The sequence below is a fragment of the Cydia fagiglandana genome, chromosome 24 (genome assembly GCF_963556715.1).
Source record: "Cydia fagiglandana chromosome 24, ilCydFagi1.1, whole genome shotgun sequence".
NCBI lineage: Eukaryota > Metazoa > Arthropoda > Insecta > Lepidoptera > Tortricidae > Cydia > Cydia fagiglandana.
The window spans coordinates 8078809-8100283 of NC_085955.1; the positions used below are offsets into that span (position 1 = coordinate 8078809).

Here is a 21475-nt window from a genome sequence, read left to right on the forward strand (position 1 = left end):
ACTTTTTTATTATTTTAAAACAATTTAATCATTCCACTGACTTGCACGCGCACTCATTTCGAACCTAGAAATGAGTCCGCGCGAACGTTTACTAGGAAACAGGTCAAACCTGCAGAATGCGCACCTGAAAAACCGAAATGTAGGAATAGTTCCGCCGGCTGAATATCCGGCGGCCGGATACCGGATATTCGGCCAGTGTCCAGGCCGGATATCCGGAATCCGGCCAAACAACTATCCGTTGCATCTCTACTTTTAATGACGTAAAACAATTGCTAGTTACCATCGTAACCACTGTTAACTGACCATTTTCATACCTTACTGCAACGAGATAAAGTTTACCAATGGCCATTTAAGGTTGTTGTTAGTTGGCAAACAATGTGTCAAATGCTAGTTATTCATATTGTTGCATTAAAAAGTTGTAGACTGGACTGGGTATGAGAAAAATAAAATAATCACCCTCATAGCGAAATCGATTCTCCTGTCGATTTTGAACAGACTGTTTTTAGTTTTCAAGTGGGTCTACTCATACCCATCCCACACTGTACTCGTACTCATACCTAAACAATACTGCTCATATCAAACTATACTTAATTGTAGTCATACCCGTGATACCCGCTACTAATATGAATGAATGAATGATATACCCTCACCTTCGCACCTATACCATATTAATATTCATACCATACTCGTAACCATACCACTCATACTATATACATCTTCGTACTCACGTCGTACATCTTTGCGTTACCTTTACCTACTACATATTTGTCGGAACTGATAATGGAAAAAATAACTGTGTAAACTGCCGTGCCCCCAGATTTATCATATAACTTATATATTATATCGCGTTTATAATATTAGTGGGAAGTAGGATTGAATATTGCCCGTGTTACATACCTATAATGTTTTATCATCAAAGTAGTGAGGATCTATGTGGTTTTTACTATTTGTGTATAGAACCCTAATAGGCTTTAAGATTGAGAAAACAATTACTATTATACTGATGTTATTCAAAACTTGTTGTGTTAAGACCATTATTATCTAACATGTTGCTTAGTAACGCGAATAATGTGAATGCTTATTCAGAAATTAGCACAATAATAGCTGTGGCAGCAGCTTATATTCAGCACAGTCGGACGCCATTACGGTTGCTCACTTTCTAACCTCTACAATTATATAGGAATTGAAAATGAACTGAAAAACCCATTTTATTCATTTATAAAACTAGTTTTATCGTAGCATAACTTGTTAAAGTACATTTTCTATCACTAAAACATCTAAACACCGCAGAAAAATTACAAATTTAAATGTGGAGAAGTAAATTTTCTATATTTACTTTTGAAACGGTGCATTATTTACGCGGCGCTTTAAAATTTTAAATAAAATGCATATATATATTAACAGTAAAGTCGCATGCGCAATGAAATTGAAGTTATGTAAACATCAAATAAATATATGGGTGATGTCCTCCTTATTTTGTAAGTTTTCACTGCAGAAACTACACTTTGACACGAGTTCACATATTAAAATGGAAGACAAATCATTGATTTAACACAAATATCTGAATATATTTTCTGTAAAAATGCACTTTGGAACCAAAAGCTTCATAACGTGTGAATAACTGATTCATTGTGTACAAAGCTGGATAACTTTGGTTTAAAAGCGGTATATAAGCTTTTGACAGCCTCTATACAAGTGTTATTCAGCGATTCAATGTGTGGGCATACACTTATATAGCTATTACATTACTGTTATTCAGAAATAAGCGGCGTGGGCACTGCCCACTTTGCGCCCAAACCTTCTGTATAACGTCTGTATAACGCTTATTCAGCTGTTATACAGCTACCTTATTCAGCATTAAGTACGGCATGCTCTATTATTCAAACAATATTCAGCTACGTTGTGTTACTTGGGATAGTGCTTTTCTCCAAACATGCGAGGAAATAAGCTAAAATAATTATTATTTAACCATCAAGCATCACTCAAATCAAACCTTCACATCCAAAATGTCAAAAACAATTTCCCTCTTAAATTAATTTTTAAAAGTTAAAGTTACAAACTTATTCTGCCATTCAGTATTCGTTCATTCAATATAATTGTGCAATATAGTTGGTCAAACCAACTTTTCAGTCAGTAAGAACCAGGAAAACTATACGCATCCTTTTCTTTTGGGTGCTAGTACTAGTGTAATACAAAGATAGTATGATTCTCTTTGTCTATGTTTGAAATTTGAAAGTCCTTTGACAAACTATATAAGCTTTATGAACACGGATGAGATTTAAAAAAATATAAAAATAATCTTTGATTTTATTAAGCAGTATTCGCACGATCATACACGTGAAATGATAGCTGATCGGGTCGTGTAGAAGCGGCTCGCGGCAATAATAATTGGCCGTTTGCGTTTTTTATTATTAAAAAGTAAAAAACACTACAGTAATAAGTTATTACTGTAGTGTTTTTTTACTTCCCGTCCGCTAGAACAGGACAGCGATAGTTTGATGTTTTTTAATTAGAGTTTGACATTAACGAAGAACTTCCCGTAGTATTTTTGCTACAGTAAGGTGAACATTTCCGAGCATATTGGAGAAAAACTTATAACGTCAACCGGGGTGAATAGGGATGGCTGGGGTGCTTAGAGTCGGAACCAAAAATGTGATTTACCTGATAATTTCTTAATAATTACCCACACACCGCAATTTTCAATCGAATAGTACAATTTGTGTGGGTAATTTTTAATAAATTGCCAGGTAAGTCAATATTAGGTTTAGTCTCTATTCACCCCAGCCATCTCTATTCACCCCAGTTGACTTAGTTAATTGAATTGCGCGAGAAGATGATTTTGTAACGTGACCTTTAGTTTTGGACCCCCGACCCAAAAAGAGGGGTGTTATATGTATATTTGACGCCAACGAGTGTCTGTTCTGTGGCATCGTAGCTCACCAAGGGACGGACCGATTTCGATGCGGTTATTTTAACTTGAAAGCGGGTTTCTTAATTTTTTTGCGTTGGTTCTTAGCTATGTTTGGTAGAAATCATGGTATGAAGGGAAATCAAGGCATTTTTGTCAATGTTCTTTTGGCATTATAGATAGCGTAGGTTTTTTTTTAATTTTTAACTTAATATGTAGTCATTACGACGGATGAGATACTTGTAGTATTGGGATTATACATTAATTAAGTACATACACATAACACAACATTTCGCTTTTGCTTTAACTACTTCTTACTCAAATAATTAGTGAGGTAATGAATGACGGTAAGAATAAGATCCGTTTCATATTGTTTATTTTGTCTTGCATATATTTAAATGAAGCGGTGGTGGCCGAGTGGATCTGACGTCCGACTTTCAATCCGGAGGTCGCGGGTTCATATCCTGGCTCGTACCAATGAGTTTTTCGGAACTTGTGTACGGAATATCATTTGATATTTTCCACTAGCTTTCCGGTGAAGGAAAACATCGTGAGGACACCTGCATACTTCCGCGAAGGAATTCAGGGCCGCAATGCGACTATAGCACAAATCCTCTCGTGCTTGAGAGGAGGCTGTGCCCATCATTGGAACGTGTATAGGCTAAATTCTTAGTTTTAATTTTAATGTAGTAGATTTAAGAGCCAACAGGAGTGGTCATTTCTCCATACAAACGTACTCGACTGTTTCCTCCGGGGGTTTTGATGCTAGAGCAATGATTTTACAACACAGATTAATATTGTCAATATCTGTGTCGGACCGTTTTGCTTTTTTTGATATTTTTGTTTTTTAAGCCGCTAAAGCCCTTCAAAAATGGCCAAAACGGCCTCATTGACTATGCCGCAATGAGAGGCGTAGTATTCAAAACTGATATCAATTAGCCAAAAAACAAAACGGTCCGACACAGATAATTTCATAATCATTTCGATTTACAAATTTGGTAACGATTGGTTGGTTTTGGAGGAGGAAACAGTCGAGTAAGAAACCTCGATTTTTGAGATTTTTACGCAGGATTTTTCGCCTTGTCCGTATCGCACTAGTTTTAGGAGCCGCTTCCGTTAGCGAGACGGGTATATTTACCTAAAATATTTAAAACTCAGCTCCTGTTTCGTCTTAATAATAATTTGTATTTCGCTTAGATCCCCACGTCACAGACTAAGTCTAGTGTGGGGATCACTGTACTGCCTGTAATATATTTTGAATTATTTTTTAAATATTTGTCATTTATATATTTGTGATGAATCAAAGTCCTTTGTCGTAAATAGCTAGGGTTCATGCATGTGTTGAATTAGTCTTTACGTTTAGGTTGCTATTTTTACTTTTGTATATCATGTTTTACTTTGTGCTCATATATTATGTTAAATGAATTGCGTGGAATGTTTTATATCTAGTTATAAGTCTAGGATTCATGCTCCTTTCATACGTGCTTAATATTGTATCTAGTTATAAGTCTAGGATTCGTGCTCCTTTCATACGTGCTTATAATTAACGAGATTGGCAGAAATAAATAAAACTGACTCTGCATATAATATCCACTACTTCAGAGATACATACCGCCCGGCCATTCCTATATAAACCCGAGCCGTTTGTAGCTTATTCAGAGAACTCAGAGAGCTTAACTCTATCACTTGCCTGAACACTCTCCAGTAATTAAACTCAGACATATGTGTTTTTATTTCACACAACACATATTCCGGTAAATGGAGGTATAGCGGACTTCGAGACAGCACAGCGGCCAGCGCGTTCCAGCGGCGAGTTTCTACGCTTCACCCAACGAACCCCTTCACTAAAAGTTACAGTCTACACTCCACATCCTTCGTACAATCAATTACCTTTATTTTACTCTAAGTTCTTACTTCAACACTTTCGACATTCTTAACTTAACAAGCAGTAAGCCTTGCTACTCAATGTTACCGGTTCAAGCGCCAAAGAGAGAATGCCCCCTCCGCCCCATCGTAAGTTACATTTATCCTTTTTCATCATTAGAACTGGCGGGTAGGAGAGAAGGGTCATTTTCGCGACTACCGACAGATTCATTAACAAGTATTCGGGCAAACACAAATCATTTTTTTTCATCACTGAATGCCAAAAGTTTAACATACCTCACACAAAATAATTACAATTTATTCTCGAAATCTTATGAAATATCACATATTTAAATATAATTATAAATTATAACTCACCAAGTTTCCGTGTTGCCAATGCTCTGGATCCCGTTCACTGCAAAATTCAAACAAAATAAGTATTATAGGACATTCTTACACAGATTGACCAAGCCCCACAGTAAGCTCAAGAAGGCTTGTGTTGTGGGTACTCAGACAAAGATATATATAATATATAAATACTTAAATACATAGAAAACAACCATGACTCAGGAACAAATGTCTGTGTCATCACACAAATAAATGCCCTTACTGGGATTCGAACCCGGGACCATCGGCTTCACAGGCAGGGTCCCTACCCACTAGGCCAGACCGGTCGTCGAAGTGTTTAGTCATAAATTTTATATTAGACTAGCGACCAGCCCCGGCTTCGCACGTGTTAACAAATAATACACCTAAACCTACCTTAAGAATCACTATATTGATAGGTGAAAACCGCATGAAAATCCGTTCAGTAGTTTTAGAGTTTATCGCGAACATACATATATAACACACAAACAGACAGACGCGGCGAAGGACTTTGTTTTATAAGGTGTAGTGATTTAAAATTGTACTAATACTTAGTATACTTACTCGTCTTCCGAGTTTTCATTTATGCTTGTCATTCTTTGCCGCTTCGGACTGGGACTTTCTCTGCAAAAAACATAAATTAAACCTTTTTTTTAGACATTACTAGTCCTAATTCATAAATTTTCAGTACTTTTCAAACACGATGGGTACGATGACAGGTGTCATCTTTACATACAGTCAGCAGCAGAAGTTGCTAGCGGGCGAGGTGTTCAAAATTATCTTGACACGCTCGCGTCAATATCATTTTGAACACCTCGCCCGCTTAGCAACTTCGGCTGCTGACTGTACTACCGCGCAATATCTTATTAATCGTTTAGGAGGTAAAGATTCATCATAAAACTTAGCAAACCTTTGTTAAATTATGTCTCTTTCTCACAAATACAATTTTCAAGGTAACTGGCAGGGATAGACGATTATCAACGGCTTGTTAGATTTAAGGCCTGTTCACATCGGCTGCGTGTGCGTAACGTGCACGTGCGCGTGCGGAGTTGTAGTATACAGATCCTTATGAGAGATGGCACACCGCTTGCGTGACGTGTGTGTGCGGCTCCAACATTTTAGCACACGCGCACGCGCACGTCACGCACACGCAAGCCGGTGTGGCTCGGCCTCTAATAGACATTCGGGGGGAGCGGGGGCGCATCGTGGTAGAATGTTCGCGATTCCAGGACGCCTTCCCACACGGCATATTGTGGGAAACGCCCGTGTCGGTTTAGTCTCTTTTCTCTATGAAAAGAGCCGAGCCGGGAAGTGGTCATTCTTTGTCTATTTTCTTGAATAACTTCTAAACTGTTTATCCCAAAATTATAAAATATATATATATATTTGAGATTCTCACAACGAGTTCTTTCATTTGATATGTAACGCGATGTAATTTGAAAAACTTAATTTTTAATTTTCTCATTCACCGCCCAAAAGTGGCCCCCATGTTTAAAATTCATTTGTTTACGTTACATGTCCGTCTATGGGTCACAAGCTGGACATGTGTGTACCAAATTTCAACTTAATTGGTCCAGTAGTTTCGGAGTAAATAGGCTGTGACAGACGGGCAGACAGACGCACCAATGATTCTAGGGGCTGTTGTTAAATTACATCATCTTTTTTTTGACGTTTTTGACCCCCCCCCCCCCCTAAAATCATGATCGAATGACCCCGTTTCCTCCTACGTCATGCTACTATTATCCGATGTCCAGACCCCCCCCAATTTGAAATGACGTAATTTATGAATAGCCCCCTACGTGTACTCACGTGTCAGAGAGTTCCCGCTTCGGTGGGCTCGTCTTTTCTTTGGTCGGCAGTTTGATCAGCGGCGGCGGGCCACCTGTGGGACAAGGACAGATGTCATTTAATAAGCTTTAGAGGGAGATGGCGATATTGGGCTACCAGAAACCACAGAGAAATAACTAAGGTTTCGTCACACAGGCGCGTTTCCGGGCGGAGCGTGAGCGTTTTATAGGTGTGTAAAAGCGGCGCGCCCAGCTCACGCCCTGCCTGGAAAACGCGCCAGTGTGACGAAGCCTTTAGACTCTCCGTTAGTCTCGACATATATTGTCGAGTAGAAGTACTGAAAAATCCACAATTTGACGCTAGATGTCGATTACAAAAATAATAGTGGTTTTGGTAACTGAACTGATATATAGAGTGAGCACTCTACGCCTACTTATTTATTTATGCAGAAACATAGGCTAGCATTACTGTAACAGGAGCTCGTGAAACGCGTTATAAAAACAAACTCTTGCTACCAGCCTCACGGCTTAAGATGCTATCAACCGGGCCTTTTGTAATGTCGATAAAAATATACAATAAATTGCCGGATGAATTAAAAGAAGAGACAAGTGAAACAGCATTTATCCGTAAGTTGAAACAATTTCTATTGTCCAAATGTTATTATTCCCTAAATGAATACTTAGAAGAAAATGTAACTAATACCTAGAATTAAGTGAAACCTGGATTTATTTTACTATGTAAGTGCCTTTCTCCTTATTTGCTGCGCCCAAAAGGGTACATAATGCGATCAATAATTATGTTTATATCCCACCTGTGTAACCATTATGTGCAATAAATGATTGAGTAATGAGTATTGACAACTGTTTCTCGTAAAAGATTCATTAAAAACCGGGCAAGTGCGAGTCGGACTCGCGCAAGAAGGATTCCGTACCATAATGCAAAAAAAGTCAAAAAAAAAACGGTCACCCATCCAAGTACTGACCCCGCCCGACGTTGCTTAACTTCGGTTAAAAAATCACGTTTGTTGTATGGGAGCCCCACTTAAATCTTTATTTTATTTTGTTTTTAGTATTTTTTGTTAAGGTGGCAATAGAAATACATCATCTGTGAAAATTTCAACTGTCTAGCTATCACGGTTCGTGAGATACAGCCTGGTGACAGACGGACGGACGGACGGAAGGACAGCAGTCTTAGTAATAGGGTCCCGTTTTACCCTTTGGGTACGGAACCCTAAAAAGATAATAATTTTCTTGTTATTTTCCTGAGTACGGTTGTTTTTAATATTAAAAAGCTCCTCTTAAATAGTCAATTATAAATATAGTCGCGCCATAAAACTATCCATTTATCGATTAAGTATATGATAAAAAATATATATCTTTTCAAGATAATTAATCATTTCATAAGTCAAATCTATCTTTCTTCTACTTTGAATGAAATAAATAATCTGCAAGAGCCAAAAATAATTAAGACTAAAATAGAATAAATGATGCGTGATATTATATCTTATCATTTATCATGGCAGAAACATGATTAAATGTGTGAATTTTGAAAACATTGCTACTATCAGACGCATTTTTAATGGTGTGTAGTTATGTACAGTCGATACATGATATTTTGTACATAAGTTCCGAAAAAGTCATTGGTATGAGCCAGGGTTTGAACCCGCGACCTCCGGATTGAAAGTCGCACGCTCTTACCGCTAGACCACCAGCGCTTTTTTTTGGGTTAAAACTCACCATTGACGCTAAACTTCTCAGGCTTCACCTCCGCGTCGTCCCCCCTTCTCCTCGGGCGTGGCGCTGCTCTCGGGCCGCTCGGGTCGCTTCGCCTGCGGCTCGGATCTGGGCCTCTTGGCCTCGGGTTAAACTCACCATTGACGCTAAACTTCTCAGGCTTCACCTCCGCGTCGCTATCCCCCTTCTCCTCGGGCGTGGCGCTGCTCTCGGGCCGCTCGGGTCGCTTCGCCTGCGGCTCGGGTCTGAGCCTCTTGGCCTCGGGTTAAACTCACCATTGACGCTAAACTTCTCAGGCTTCACCTCCGCGTCGCTATCCCCCTTCTCCTCGGGCGTGGCGCTGCTCTCGGGCCGCTCGGGTCGCTTCGCCTGCGGCTCGGGTCTCGGCCTCTTTGCCTCGGGTTTGGGGTCGGGTTTCGCGTTGTCCTGTGGCTTTTTTGGTTCGGTGGTGGCTGTGGTCGTCGTTGTTGTTGTTAGGGAATCTAAATGAAATAAACAATTTCGGGAAATATTATTCGGAACTCCAGAGTTTATACTATATTTATTTTAGTACTTTAAAGAATTTTGCATTTTTTATTAACATACAATTTATGTTTTTTCGCAAATCATTTTTAAGCACTTTTGCTTCGCGATGGACCCGTCTATAAATGTGAGTTAAGTTAATTTGCATTACTTTTGTGTTTATAATTTTACGCACGCGATGTTAAAAAATATATGTTAAGATAACCAGCAGGAAGACGTCCTATCGGACGCCCCAGGTATCGCTGGTGCGGCATGGTGGAGGCGGGTTCGCGCGAACTTCGAGTCAACAATTGGCGAGAGGTCACACAGGACCGAGAAAAGTGGCGCTGTCTTGTGTCGGAGGTCAAGTCTCATTTTGGGTCGCTGAGCCAACGGATTAAGTAAGATAACCATTGTGGTTGATAGAATGATAGATGTAAGTACCTGTGTCGGGAGGTTCGTCTTTGTTGTTCCACCGGATATCCGTGAGCCCCTTGATCCGGAGCTCCTCTGCCGTCTTCAGCAGGCTCGCGAGCTGCGACTGGAACATACATTCACAAGTCAGTACGAACAGCAACTCTCAGTCCATCGGTGGACCTTATGCCTTGTGTAATAAGGTTTACTAACTGTCAGTTAACACTAACAGGCTTGGGGCGACCTCCTTTCGGGCATTCTCGGCTTCGTTCGGCTCAGTCAGCATTACTCCGAGCAATTATTAAGCCCTATTTAGACGATGCGTGAAGCCGCATGCGAGTTTCGATACATCGCGGTTTTTGATCGGTCGGTTGAATTGGATGTAACCAACAGTCCGCAATGTAACTAAAATCGCATGCAAGTTCAGCAAATCATCACTTAGGGTTGGCACAACTTGACGTCCCTTTGCGTGCACGACCACAGATAAGATAATGACTTGAATTTTGACAACCCTAAATAGCCGAAAGAGATAGTGCCGTACATTAGAAAGGAACAGCAATGCTGTTGCCATACCTGCCGACACTTTGCCGGCACTACCGTTACTTTAACACTTCGACTACCAAAGACGTCACAACTGCACGGCTACAGAGTGTACATATAGTCGAGCAGCGCCCTGAGATGTTTGGGTTCCGCGCCGTCTATGACGAGCACCGGTCTCTGTCGTGGGCCCCAGCTGCATGTAGGTAGTAAATATACTTTTCTCAAAAATGGACGGCAAAGTCGACTATGCCGTCTAAAAAATAGGTCGCGAAGCGCGTAGTTTATGGTCAGTCAAAATTTAAAAAGTTAAAAACATTGCAGTCTCGATTTTGGGACTGCAATGTTGCATACAAATTCCATTATTTGTCGAGTTCCAAACTTTTTAAAAGTTCAAATGGCCATTAAAATGAAGGCACAGGCCCATTAAACAGCCAAACAGATGATTAGTACCGCGACTATTTAGTTGTCTCAAATAGGTTGGCGTATTTTCGGCAGAAAAATACACTTCTATTTTTTTATTAAAAAAATAAAAAGGCGGCAAGGGCTTTTCTCTGTGAAAATATATACGTAAGAACGTTGCTTTTGTAAAATGTTTCTATGATATTTATGTTTCTTGCACCATTTTTGAGAAAAGCACTATATATGACTCGGCTGGAAGGCTACTTGCTGGCTTCGGATTCAATTAAACGGACTCCCAAGGTCGTCCGTTTAAAACGAATCCTCAGCCTGCAAGTAGCTACTTCCGAGCCTCGACAATAATGTACTATACATGGTGCACGTTCATCTCTCCAGTGTACATGTAGTCGAGCAGCGCCCTGAGATGTTTGGGTTCCGCGCCGTCTATGACGAGCACTGGTCCCTGTCGTGGGCCCCAGCTGCATGTAGGCAGTAGATATACTTACATGATGTACGTTCATCTCTCCCGTGTACATGTAGTCGAGCAGCGCCCTGAGATGTTTGGGTTCCGCGCCGTCTATGACAAGGACAGGTTCGCCCTGCGCCTCGTGGGCGCCCAGTAACGCGCCGAGGAGCTCGGAGCATGCCGCTAGGACGACTCTGTAAGGTGAGGAAGAGGTTAGGTCAATATTTCTACATCGACACATTGGCCTTTGCGTCTAATGCAGACGATTTATGGTGTAACATACATTACATCGCCTGGGACGGAATTAAGGAAACGCAGGGATGCCCAGCACCTGCATTACCCTCTTGGCTTCACTGCCTTATCCCACAGGAAAGGCCAGCCAATGCGTTTCGAGACAGGTCTGCGTTAGGAATCTGCCGCTTTTTTCAGGTTGGACCCTACTCGCGCCTTAAGGTAACATCACCACAACAATTGTAAATATTTTCTGGTAAAACAAATTGTTAGTAAATAGTAGTAATAAGCGTAATTACGAGTATCTAGGGCAGAATATACGAGATCTAACTATCGCAAATCCCGACTACCTTTTTTCTAATTGGCCGCCTTTTACTGTCAATTTTAAAGTCGTAAACCAATTAGTCCCTGCGAATATAAATGATCAGTATTTTCCTCGTACCAACCGCGCTTTAGGTACCTACATGTGACAATCTAGAATGGCTTGGCGCTAGGGCCGCCAGGAAGTTCTTGCGCCCTTTCGCAGTATAAAACTATAAAGAGTAGGTTATTTGACCGTGACTTCACATGCTAGTGTTTCATACATGGTATAATAATATACTCCGCCTGGTATACTCTCTTCCGACCACGTGACTGACACAAGCCTACGTCATCATGCGACAGCGCTATATGATAATATGCGATAACGCTATATAAAGCGGCAATGTTATTGTGACGTAGGCTTGTTTCACTCTGGGAAGAGAAGACGACATGTTTTATTAGACTATGTGTTTCATATAAATTCCATAGCGGCAAATCGTTTTGACAGTTTGAAAAAAAAAACTGATTTGATTAGTAGTCAAATAGCCTATTAAAGAGTCGTTAAGGGTCAAGCAAGTGTATGGGTCTGGTTACAAGATGAGAGACAGAACAACAAACCTGTGTGCTCGTAGCGAGACTCCGCGGATGGTGTCCGGGTCGCTGCTGTCGACCTGGGTGGCGAAGCTTGGCGAGCAGTACAGCGTCACAGTCTAGTTACAAGATGAGAGACAGAAAGACAAACCTGTGTGCTCGTAGCGAGACTCCGCGGATGGTGTCCGGGTCGACTAAATCCTTGCTGCTGTCGACCTGGGTGGCGAAGCTTGGCGAGCAGTACAGCGTCACAGTCTAGTTACAAGATGAGAGACAGAAAGACAAACCTGTGTGCTCGTAGCGAGACTCCGCGGATGGTGTCCGGGTCGACTAAATCCTTGCTGCTGTCGACCTGGGTGTCGAAGCTTGGCGAGCAGTACCGCGTCACAGTCTAGTTACAAGATGAGAGACAGAAAGACAAACCTGTGTGCTCGTAGCGAGACTCCGCGGATGGTGTCCGGGTCGACTAGATCCTTGCTGCTGTCGACCTGGGTGGCGAAGCTTGGGAAGCAGTTAAGCGTCACAGTCTAGTTACAAGATGAGAGACAGAAAGGCAAACCTGTGTGCTCGTAGCGAGACTGCGCGGATGGTGTCCGGGTCGACTAGATCCTTGCTGCTGTCGACCTGGGTGGCGAAGCTTGGGAAGCAGTTAAGCGTCACAGTCTAGTTACAAGATGAGAGACAGAAAGACAAACCTGTGTGCTCGTAGCGAGACTCCGCGGATGGTGTCCGGGTCGACTAGATCCTTGCTGCTGTCGACCTGGGTGGCGAAGCTTGGGAAGCAGTTAAGCGTCACAGTCTAGTTACAAGATGAGAGACAGAAAGACAAACCTGTGTGCTCGTAGCGAGACTCCGCGGATGGTGTCCGGGTCGACTAGATCCTTGCTGCTGTCGACCTGCGTGGCGAAGCTTGGCGAGCAGTACAGCGTCACGTCGCAGAAGCGCTCTGGAAAACACAACACTTGTATTAAACAAAGGACACAACACGAGTTTAGAGAGTTAAATAATACAAAAAAACAGCTGAAATTATGGCATAATTTATGGAAAACTTTTTTGAATTGAGATATGTACGAGTACGTTATACATCGAAGTTCTTTTTTTATCAACCCTCCTCCCTCAGCGTCACCCCCTCCCCCCGGTGCCCCCGTGACTGTTACGCTTATCACTAGGTATTATATACACCTTATAAAACAAAGTCCCCCGCCGCGTCTGTCTGTTTGTATGTATGTTCGCGATAAACTCGAAAACTACGAAACGGATTTTCATGCAGTTTTCACCTATCAATAGAGTGATTCTTGAGGAAGGTTTAGGTGTATAATTTGTTAAGGATTTGTGAAACCCGTGGGAAGCAGGGGGCCGGTCGCTAGTATATTAATAAGCACATTTTTTTATCTTTTGCTCTACTTAACCGTCTAAACTTAGAAACTTCCAAAATTAATTAAATCTTGACCCGTTAATTGCAGTACATATACGGTATTATGTCTAAAAATAAACAGCATGCTATTCCGAGTTTCTTGCACCCATTAGATCGTTATAAATAAGTATATTTGCATATGGTCACGCCCAGGTATTTGGCCAGTCGCACGTGATTATAACGGATATTATATTATCCGTCTCGTATCGAAGTTTCTAAAACATATATCTGTCGCCGGCCGATCTTAAGGTCAGGCAGATCGTGAAATTCCTAGGTATATCGTGAAACGTGAAAATCATTCTGCCGTATTCGAACTTCAAGATATTCACAAGAGACGACACGTACTAGATCCATTCTAGATACGTTATAGTTTAGATATCAACTAGGTCTCTTGTGCAGCGCAATTCGGGCAACCAATGTCACTTTTACGTTAGATAGCGTAATATATCTATTAGATGTGAATTGGCTCTCTAACTAAGTCATATCCTGAGGAAATCGTTCAAGAGTATCTCCAGAATCGCGCAAAAGTCAAATTTGACAGGTTAGATCTTAAACATATCGTTATCGTATCTTGGTGATGTCTAAAAGATATCTAATAGATGTCTATTTCAAAATCCGAATCGGGCCCATTGACTCGTTCTCTCAGTCGACGGAGCCTCCTATTTCTGGACAGTTTGCCCTTCGGGCATCTGAAGCACAAAACGAACCTATTCCAGGCGTGGCTCACTCCGCGATTTCGTCGCTTTGCTACAGGTAGCTAAAAGTACATCCGTTCGACCCCAATTTTGGGGTTTGCCATAAGCCGCGCGTGGCGCTGTCGCCACCTAGCGGCCATATCTGTGCTGATCGTGACAGACGCGTTTTGTTAGAGAGTGAGTCTTCTGTACTATTATTTATTCTTTGCCTATTCTACATATTTATTGGTTTAATGTGACACAAGGAAGCGCGCAAAAATATCTAACATGATCACAATCGTAGAGCCATAAGAATTTGTATTGTTATTTAATATTGCAAATGTTAAAGCAAAAATAGCGTCTAATTAAAAAGAAACGCCGCTACTCAAATCGTATTAATTTACGTTTCAAAATTATTGATTTGTAACAAAATCGCAATAAATATAGAACCGTAACGCTTGCTAGTTAGGTGTTGTTTTGGCGTGACGGTTATCAAATTTCACACATACCGCGAATCGTTATCAAATTTCACGGAGCGCAGGATGCTTCGAAAAACGACGCCGGCGCATTTTTGTAAGCGGCCATTTTGGATTTTTGTATATCAACATTCGGTTAGGGCAGGGGTTGTCAATCTTTTTGGTATCGTCTTGGGTCGTCCCATTCGTTTTTCGTCAAGTTCTTAAATTAGTCCTATTCTGCTTTCGTAGTACGTTTTATGCTTGTATGGAGAGGTATACATTTTGAACTTGAACAAATTGAACTCCGTGTCTGGGGGGGAGGGGGGCTCAAAGTACAACGCTACCGGCGCTCAGAAAAAAAATTCTGGCGGATTAGTTTGGACCTTTCAGTCAAGTTTGGTGTCTTTTTCAGGTAACTAGATGATGCCCGATTCATTTCCCATACCAGTTTTTTAGGGTTCCGTAGCAAAATATGACGCATTCCATAAAATAATAAACTTTTTGTAGTAACGAAATGCAATCAAACCCTCATATTTTCATATTTTTGTATGAAACTCGATTTATAAACCTTTAGCAGCAGAGCGAACATGTTCTGCACATTGGAGTGGTGGTGCTTAGACCGCAAGCAGTACCTACTGTTGTGGCACCATCTCCATCTCACTAGCTATATTTACTATTTGAACTATACACACCTTTAGCTAGCAGCTGAGCGAACATGTTCTGCACATTGGAGTGGTGGTGCTTCCACTGTTGTGGCACCATCTCCATGTCACTGGCTATATTTACTCTTTGAACTATACACACCTTTAGCTAGCAGCTGAGCGAACGTGTTCTGCACATTGGAGTGGTGGTGCTTCCACTGTTGTGGCACCATCTTCATGTCACTGGCTATATTTACTCTTTGAACTATACACACCTTTAGCTAGCAGCTGAGCGAACATGTTCTGCACATTGGAGTGGTGGTGCTTCCACCGCAAGCAGTACTGTTGTGGCACCATCTTCATGTCACTGGCTATATTTACTATATTTAGCAGCTGAGCGAACATGTTCTGCACACTGGAGTGGTGGTGCTTCCACCGCAAGCAGTACTGTTGTGGCACCATCTCCATGTCACTGGCTATATTTACTATTTGAACTATACACACCTTTAGCTAGCAGCTGAGCGAACATGTTCTGCACATTGGAGTGGTGGTGCTTCCACTGTTGTGGCACCATCTCCATGTCACTGGCTATATTTACTATTTGAACTATACACACCTTTAGCTAGCAGCTGAGCGAACATGTTCTGCACATTGGAGTGGTGGTGCTTCCACCGCAAGCAGTACTGTTGTGGCACCATCTTCATGTCACTGGCTATATTTACTATTTGGTCGGTTATTGTCTTATATTTAATTTGTAGGTCTGGAATGTTCTTTAGGTACCTGGAACAAGAGAAAACGTAAATTAGTACAAAAATATCACAGTAAACAATTAATATAAATACACAGAAATAACACGTTGTCAAATTATAGTACAGTAGTCGAAGATATGTAGGAAACGTAGAGAGAGGGCAAATAGAGAGTGTTCACTCCTGGCGGGTATTATGCCTGGCGACCGAAGTCCGCTGAGAGGTAGTCAGAAGGAGTATATGTATAATATAGTAAGTGACATTTGAAACTCCGTAAGCGCAATGTAGGTTTCTAACAAATTGCGCTCTAGCTCCCAAACGCCATCTGTTAAATTATTGTGGCACGACTACGACGTCGACAGTGACAGCTAGAGGAGACGCCACAGATATTTTGGCCTAGGTGTTCAGAAATATCTGAACAAAATCTCTATTACCAAGACGCTAAAGCACATGTTAAGTTATTTTTATCACCTCGACCGCTCAGGGTGCGTAGCCAACGTGCAATCGTTAACGCTCCGTAGCGAATGAAACACAACAGGCCGCGTAGCCAAGATGCCAATCGCTAACGCTCCGTAGCGATCGAAACTCAACTGTCACTGTCACACTAATGGGGAAGAGTGATAGAGATACATAATGCTTTTCGTTGTCGAAGCGATAGCGATTGTAACCTTGGCTAGGGGGCCAGTCACTGTGGCGCTAGTGGGGAAGAGTGATAGAGGGTTTTTCACTCGATATTGGCGGAACCCCCGTCTAAAACTTCGAAATTCGTGTACAGTTTTTTGGTAACTAGTAACACTTATTAAAACTCTGTAATGTAGAGGCCGAAGTCCTCTTCTTTTAAGAGGCCGTATCGATTTTATTATGTAGTCGGTGAAATTGTACACATTTTGTTACCCAATAAACAAGTGCTGGTTCCTATCAGCACGTCTTATATGTAGATAAAAAGAAATCTCCAGGTTTAACCGGCCGACCGACTGGACGCCGTCCTGTAGGTCGTCCTAAGTGTAAGGCCTGAGTGGACGCTCGAGTTGAGCGTGCAGCGGGGCGGGGCGTGCGGCGTGCATGTTAAACAAATGCAAACGTATAGGAGCGGCCTCAGTGCACGCTGCTCAAATCACTTGTGAGCCCGACGCCACGCTGCACGCCCCGCCGAACGCTCCGCTTCGAGCGTCCACTCAGGCCTTACACTAAGTCCTAAGTGTCGGTGGGCGGATCGAGTGGAGGCAGATCTCCGAGAGCTCGGCGTCAGTGAAAACTGGCGTGAATCCGCGCAGGACCGAGTAAAATGGCGTGCTGCTGTGTTGGAGGCCAAGACTCATTTTGGGTCATCGCGCCGTTCGTTTTTTTTAGCATTAGAAATAAGGTAAACAATCTTGACGTGCCTTTTAATTGAAAAACACATTTTAAAAATAAGTTACGACAAATATGTAACAATTATGAATCTAAATCGATCATTTATATCCTTCTGCTTTCATAAGTACCTAACAGTTACTGATTTTTAAAAAGCGTTTTTCAATTAAAAGATATGAAGATCGCTTACCTTCTTTCAAGTTCTTTCTAATCTAATGCTAAAAACGAACTATAAAGTAGGTTTAACCGGTTAATCCCGGGTTAGTGGAATGGTGTAAGTGGGCCTTAGACGCATATAAAAATGTTCCACTATTCAAAGTTATCTAGCAACACGTCATTACAATTTATCTATTCCTCATAGACATACCTACCCAAATGTTATTTTGGAACGATAAGGGCTAAACCTCTGACACTCTTATCAGTTTCCAAAAACACCGCCACACAACCATAGAGACTTATCTACATACATTATACAGCGCACATACGACCATTTGGTTTCGAGCCGTCATAACGTGGGACTTAAAAGTATTGGGCGTAGCTTTATATAAATCTTGTGGTGTTTAGGACGATTTGGAGTTGAAATTGTTGTGTATACTTGATAGTGTTATCTGTATTTCGAGTCGAAAACAGTTTAAAAATGTGTGCTGTGATTATATGCGTACTTTGTATGTTTATCATGTTTTTGTGGTCAAAAGAGTGAATGTCATTCTTTTATTATTTTGATGTACCTACAAACAATAGTTATTTGTTTTACAAGGGGGCAAAGTTGTTGTTTAACCGCTCCTGCTAATATTGATACCTGAGCAAGCGAAAGATTCCAAAATTGAACCACGAGCGTAGCGAGTGGTTCGAGAAATGGAATCTTGAGCATTGCGAGGGTTTCAAAGCACGAGGGTTAAACAAAATTTGCCCCCCCTAGTGAAACACAAATTTTTTCACCACCAACTCCAAGAAAATATGTTATGTAAGATATCAAACAAAAACAAACCAAATTAAATCCAAATGAATGTTATTAAATATTTATCATTCAAAGTCATCATTTAATAGTAAATTCAACCAGCAAACATAAGAAAACAACTCAAAATTTGCATTTGATTACTTTGCCTCACATGTGAATATAATGCAACTTCGCTATCGGTTTTTGAAGTGCAAAGCCAGTCTTTCCGAGCTGGTGTGGTGAAAAATACGATTTACGTCGATTCGTCATATACCTATATATAGTCCTCCTCATCGTTTTCGATGACGGCGACCCTAAATAAATATCCCACCAAAAACATTCTGTAAAAAACTAGCCAAGTCTCGATGGAGCTGCTTGTTTATCTCTAAAAAGTAATGAAATCTAGACAAAGTCGTGCCAAGTCTAAGGTTCCTTACTGCGATATCTTTATTATTATAGTTAATGTTGTGTGACTTGGCCGTTGAAGGGTACACAAGGGTACAAAACCAGGTGCTCCATGACACCATTGCACCAATCTGCCATTGCACCAAAAAGAAGTGTTTGTTTCAGGCTCGCCCATACATAAGTATTATTGAAATACGCAGCTTTATCAAGCCTAGAAATTGACTGGTTATTGAATCAACGTTTTCCAAGTGGCAATTTTCCATCGTCAATGGGTAGCGGTTCTGGCGACAGATTGGTACAATGGTGTCATGGAGCACCTGGTTTTGTACCCTTGTGTACCCTTCAACGGCCAAGTCACACAACATTAACTATAATAATAAAGATAACGCAGTAAGGAACCTTAGACTTGGCACGACTTTGTCTAGATTTCATTACTTTTTAGAGATAAACAAGCAGCTCCATCGAGACTTGGCTAGTTTTTTACAGAATGTTTTTGGTGGGATTTCACTTCTTTTTGTAGAAACCCCCTGGCACTGATTAAAATAACCGACTTGGTTTCACATTACATCTCAAAACTTTTTTGTAGTAAAAGCGTTGCGAGACTTGCACCTTTTTACATGTAATGTTTTTGATGGGATCTCATCTCTTTTTGTAGGCAGTCCTTCTTTTCGGGTACTCATACCCATACTATGTATACACATATCATAACTAAACATATCTTCATTCATACTCACATCGTACATCGTAGTGTACCTTTACTTTACCTACTATTTGTAGGAACTGCAACAGTAACTTTGTAATATCATATATTTATATGGGATTACAAACTTACTTATGCAGTTCTTAGATCTCTAAAACGTGACTGATATTGCAATATTTTTAGGTTTTCCCTTTATGTGGCCATTAAACCCTAACTCTGTACCAAATTTCAGCTCTCTGAGTTTATGGGAAGTACTAGTTCTATTCTGATGATCATGAGTGAGTTTCATAAATGCGAAACTTTGCTTTCGCTTAACTTCGGAACTAAATGACCTACAGACTTGAAATTTTGGATTTTAAGTATGTGATTATAGCTTACTGGATGACCAAAATTTCTGCGTTCTGGTCTTATCCAGAGGTTCTCAAATAGGGGCCTGAAAATGCGGCGAAATGGTTCCAGTAAAGGATGGTACGGCAGTGTTTGCTTCGCGCTCGACTTGGCGGGGGCACTGCCGTGCCCCCCGATTATGGACGTTGTCTAGCGTGAGCCCTTATGTGGCTGGCCAGGCCGAATTTGGTCTTAAATACTCTATTGTACGCGTGATAATAAAGTTGGCCAGCTGCGTTGAGACACGTAGGAGGGCTCAGGGCTATAACCGCGAAAATCGAAGTTCGCAAATTGCGGGGATTTTTCTCTGTCACTCTAATTACGCCTTCATTAGAGTAAAAGAGAAAGATCCCCGCAATTTGCGAATTTCGGTTTTCGCGGTAGCCGCTGAGGTCTCTCTTTCCGTAACTGGCGTTTTACCGCCATAAGGCCTGATTTAGACGGCGCGCGAACTCGCATGCGATTTTAGTTACATTGCGGATTGTGGATTACGTCCAATTCAACCGGCCAATCAAAACCCGCAATGGTATGAAACTCGCATGCGAGTTCTCGTATCGTCTAAATCGGGCTTAACTTAGGTACGAGAGATCGATCGGTGCAAATTATGTATCTTATGGCTCCTCTACACGTTGGCCAAACGCTCCGCCAACGCTTGGCCCATGAGTTGGTCGGAACGCTACAACACGTGGCCACGTATTCGTCATTTTTAATTTTAAAAAACACAAAAAGCGTGAACGTCCACCCTCGACCGCGTCCGAGCACGCACTGCCGATCGGGCCACGTGTAGATGCGTACCGCAATCGCTTGGCCAATCCCTTTGATGTGCGGCCGAAAAACCGACACCGCGGCCAACTCATCGCCATCCCGCGCGCCAAAAGCCAACCGACACCAATACCCCCTCTATACCCAACATATCCCAACATATTGGACCAATAGGTTGGGCCAACGTGTAGAGGAGCCATTAAACATTTACCTATTCGATTTGGTCTATCAAAATTTGATAGTGTTGAGTTGTAGAAGGCGAGGGCAGGCAGTCGAGATGAACGAGATCTTAACCCTCGAGCATTCAGTTTCCCAAACGCCCCGCTTGGGGCGCTGTTCATACTAAATGAAACTTTGAACTATATTTTGGCCCTAGGTGAATAATTTTATCTGTGCCTGTAAGTTTTACTTTTTTGATATTCTTGTTAGGGTTCCGTACCTTAAGGGTAAAACGGGACCCAATAGTCTTAGTAATAACTAAGACTCTGCTGTCCGTCCGTCCGTCTGTCACCAGGCTGTATCTCACGAACCGACAGTTGAAATTTTCACAGATGATGTATTTCTGTTGCCGCTATAACAACAAATACTAAAAACAGAATAAAATAAAGATTTAAATGGGGCTCCCATACAACATTCGTGATTTTTGACCAAAGTTAAGCAACGTCGGGAGTGGTCAGTACTTGGATGGGTGACCGGTTTTTTTTTTGCTTTTTTTGCATTATGGTACGGAACCCTACGCGCGCGAGTCCGACTCGCACTAGCCCGTTTTTTTTTTTTAAACTAAGTTACTTCAAAATGCGCTAAAAACGGCCAAATAAATGCGCCGTAAACAGAAGCCTGGCATACAAAATCGGCAACAATAAACGCAAAAATCAAAAGGTCAGACACAGATAATTTCTTTCTC

At 41.5% G+C, this 21475-nt stretch overlaps 1 protein-coding gene across 1 annotated transcript in view; it reads right to left on the bottom strand.

Moving 5' to 3' along the window:
- LOC134676683 (uncharacterized) overlaps nt 1–15662 on the bottom strand; it is a 31259-nt gene extending 15597 nt beyond the window's left edge. The window contains 9 exon segments of the mRNA XM_063535082.1: nt 5150–5186; nt 5702–5761; nt 6947–7019; nt 8797–8926; nt 8929–9140; nt 9604–9700; nt 11016–11169; nt 12929–13043; nt 15560–15662. Of these exon segments, the coding sequence (XP_063391152.1) occupies nt 5150–5186; nt 5702–5761; nt 6947–7019; nt 8797–8926; nt 8929–9140; nt 9604–9700; nt 11016–11169; nt 12929–13043; nt 15560–15647 (966 nt within the window). The 5' untranslated portion in view covers nt 15648–15662.
- Nucleotides 15663–21475: the final 5813 nt, after the last annotated feature.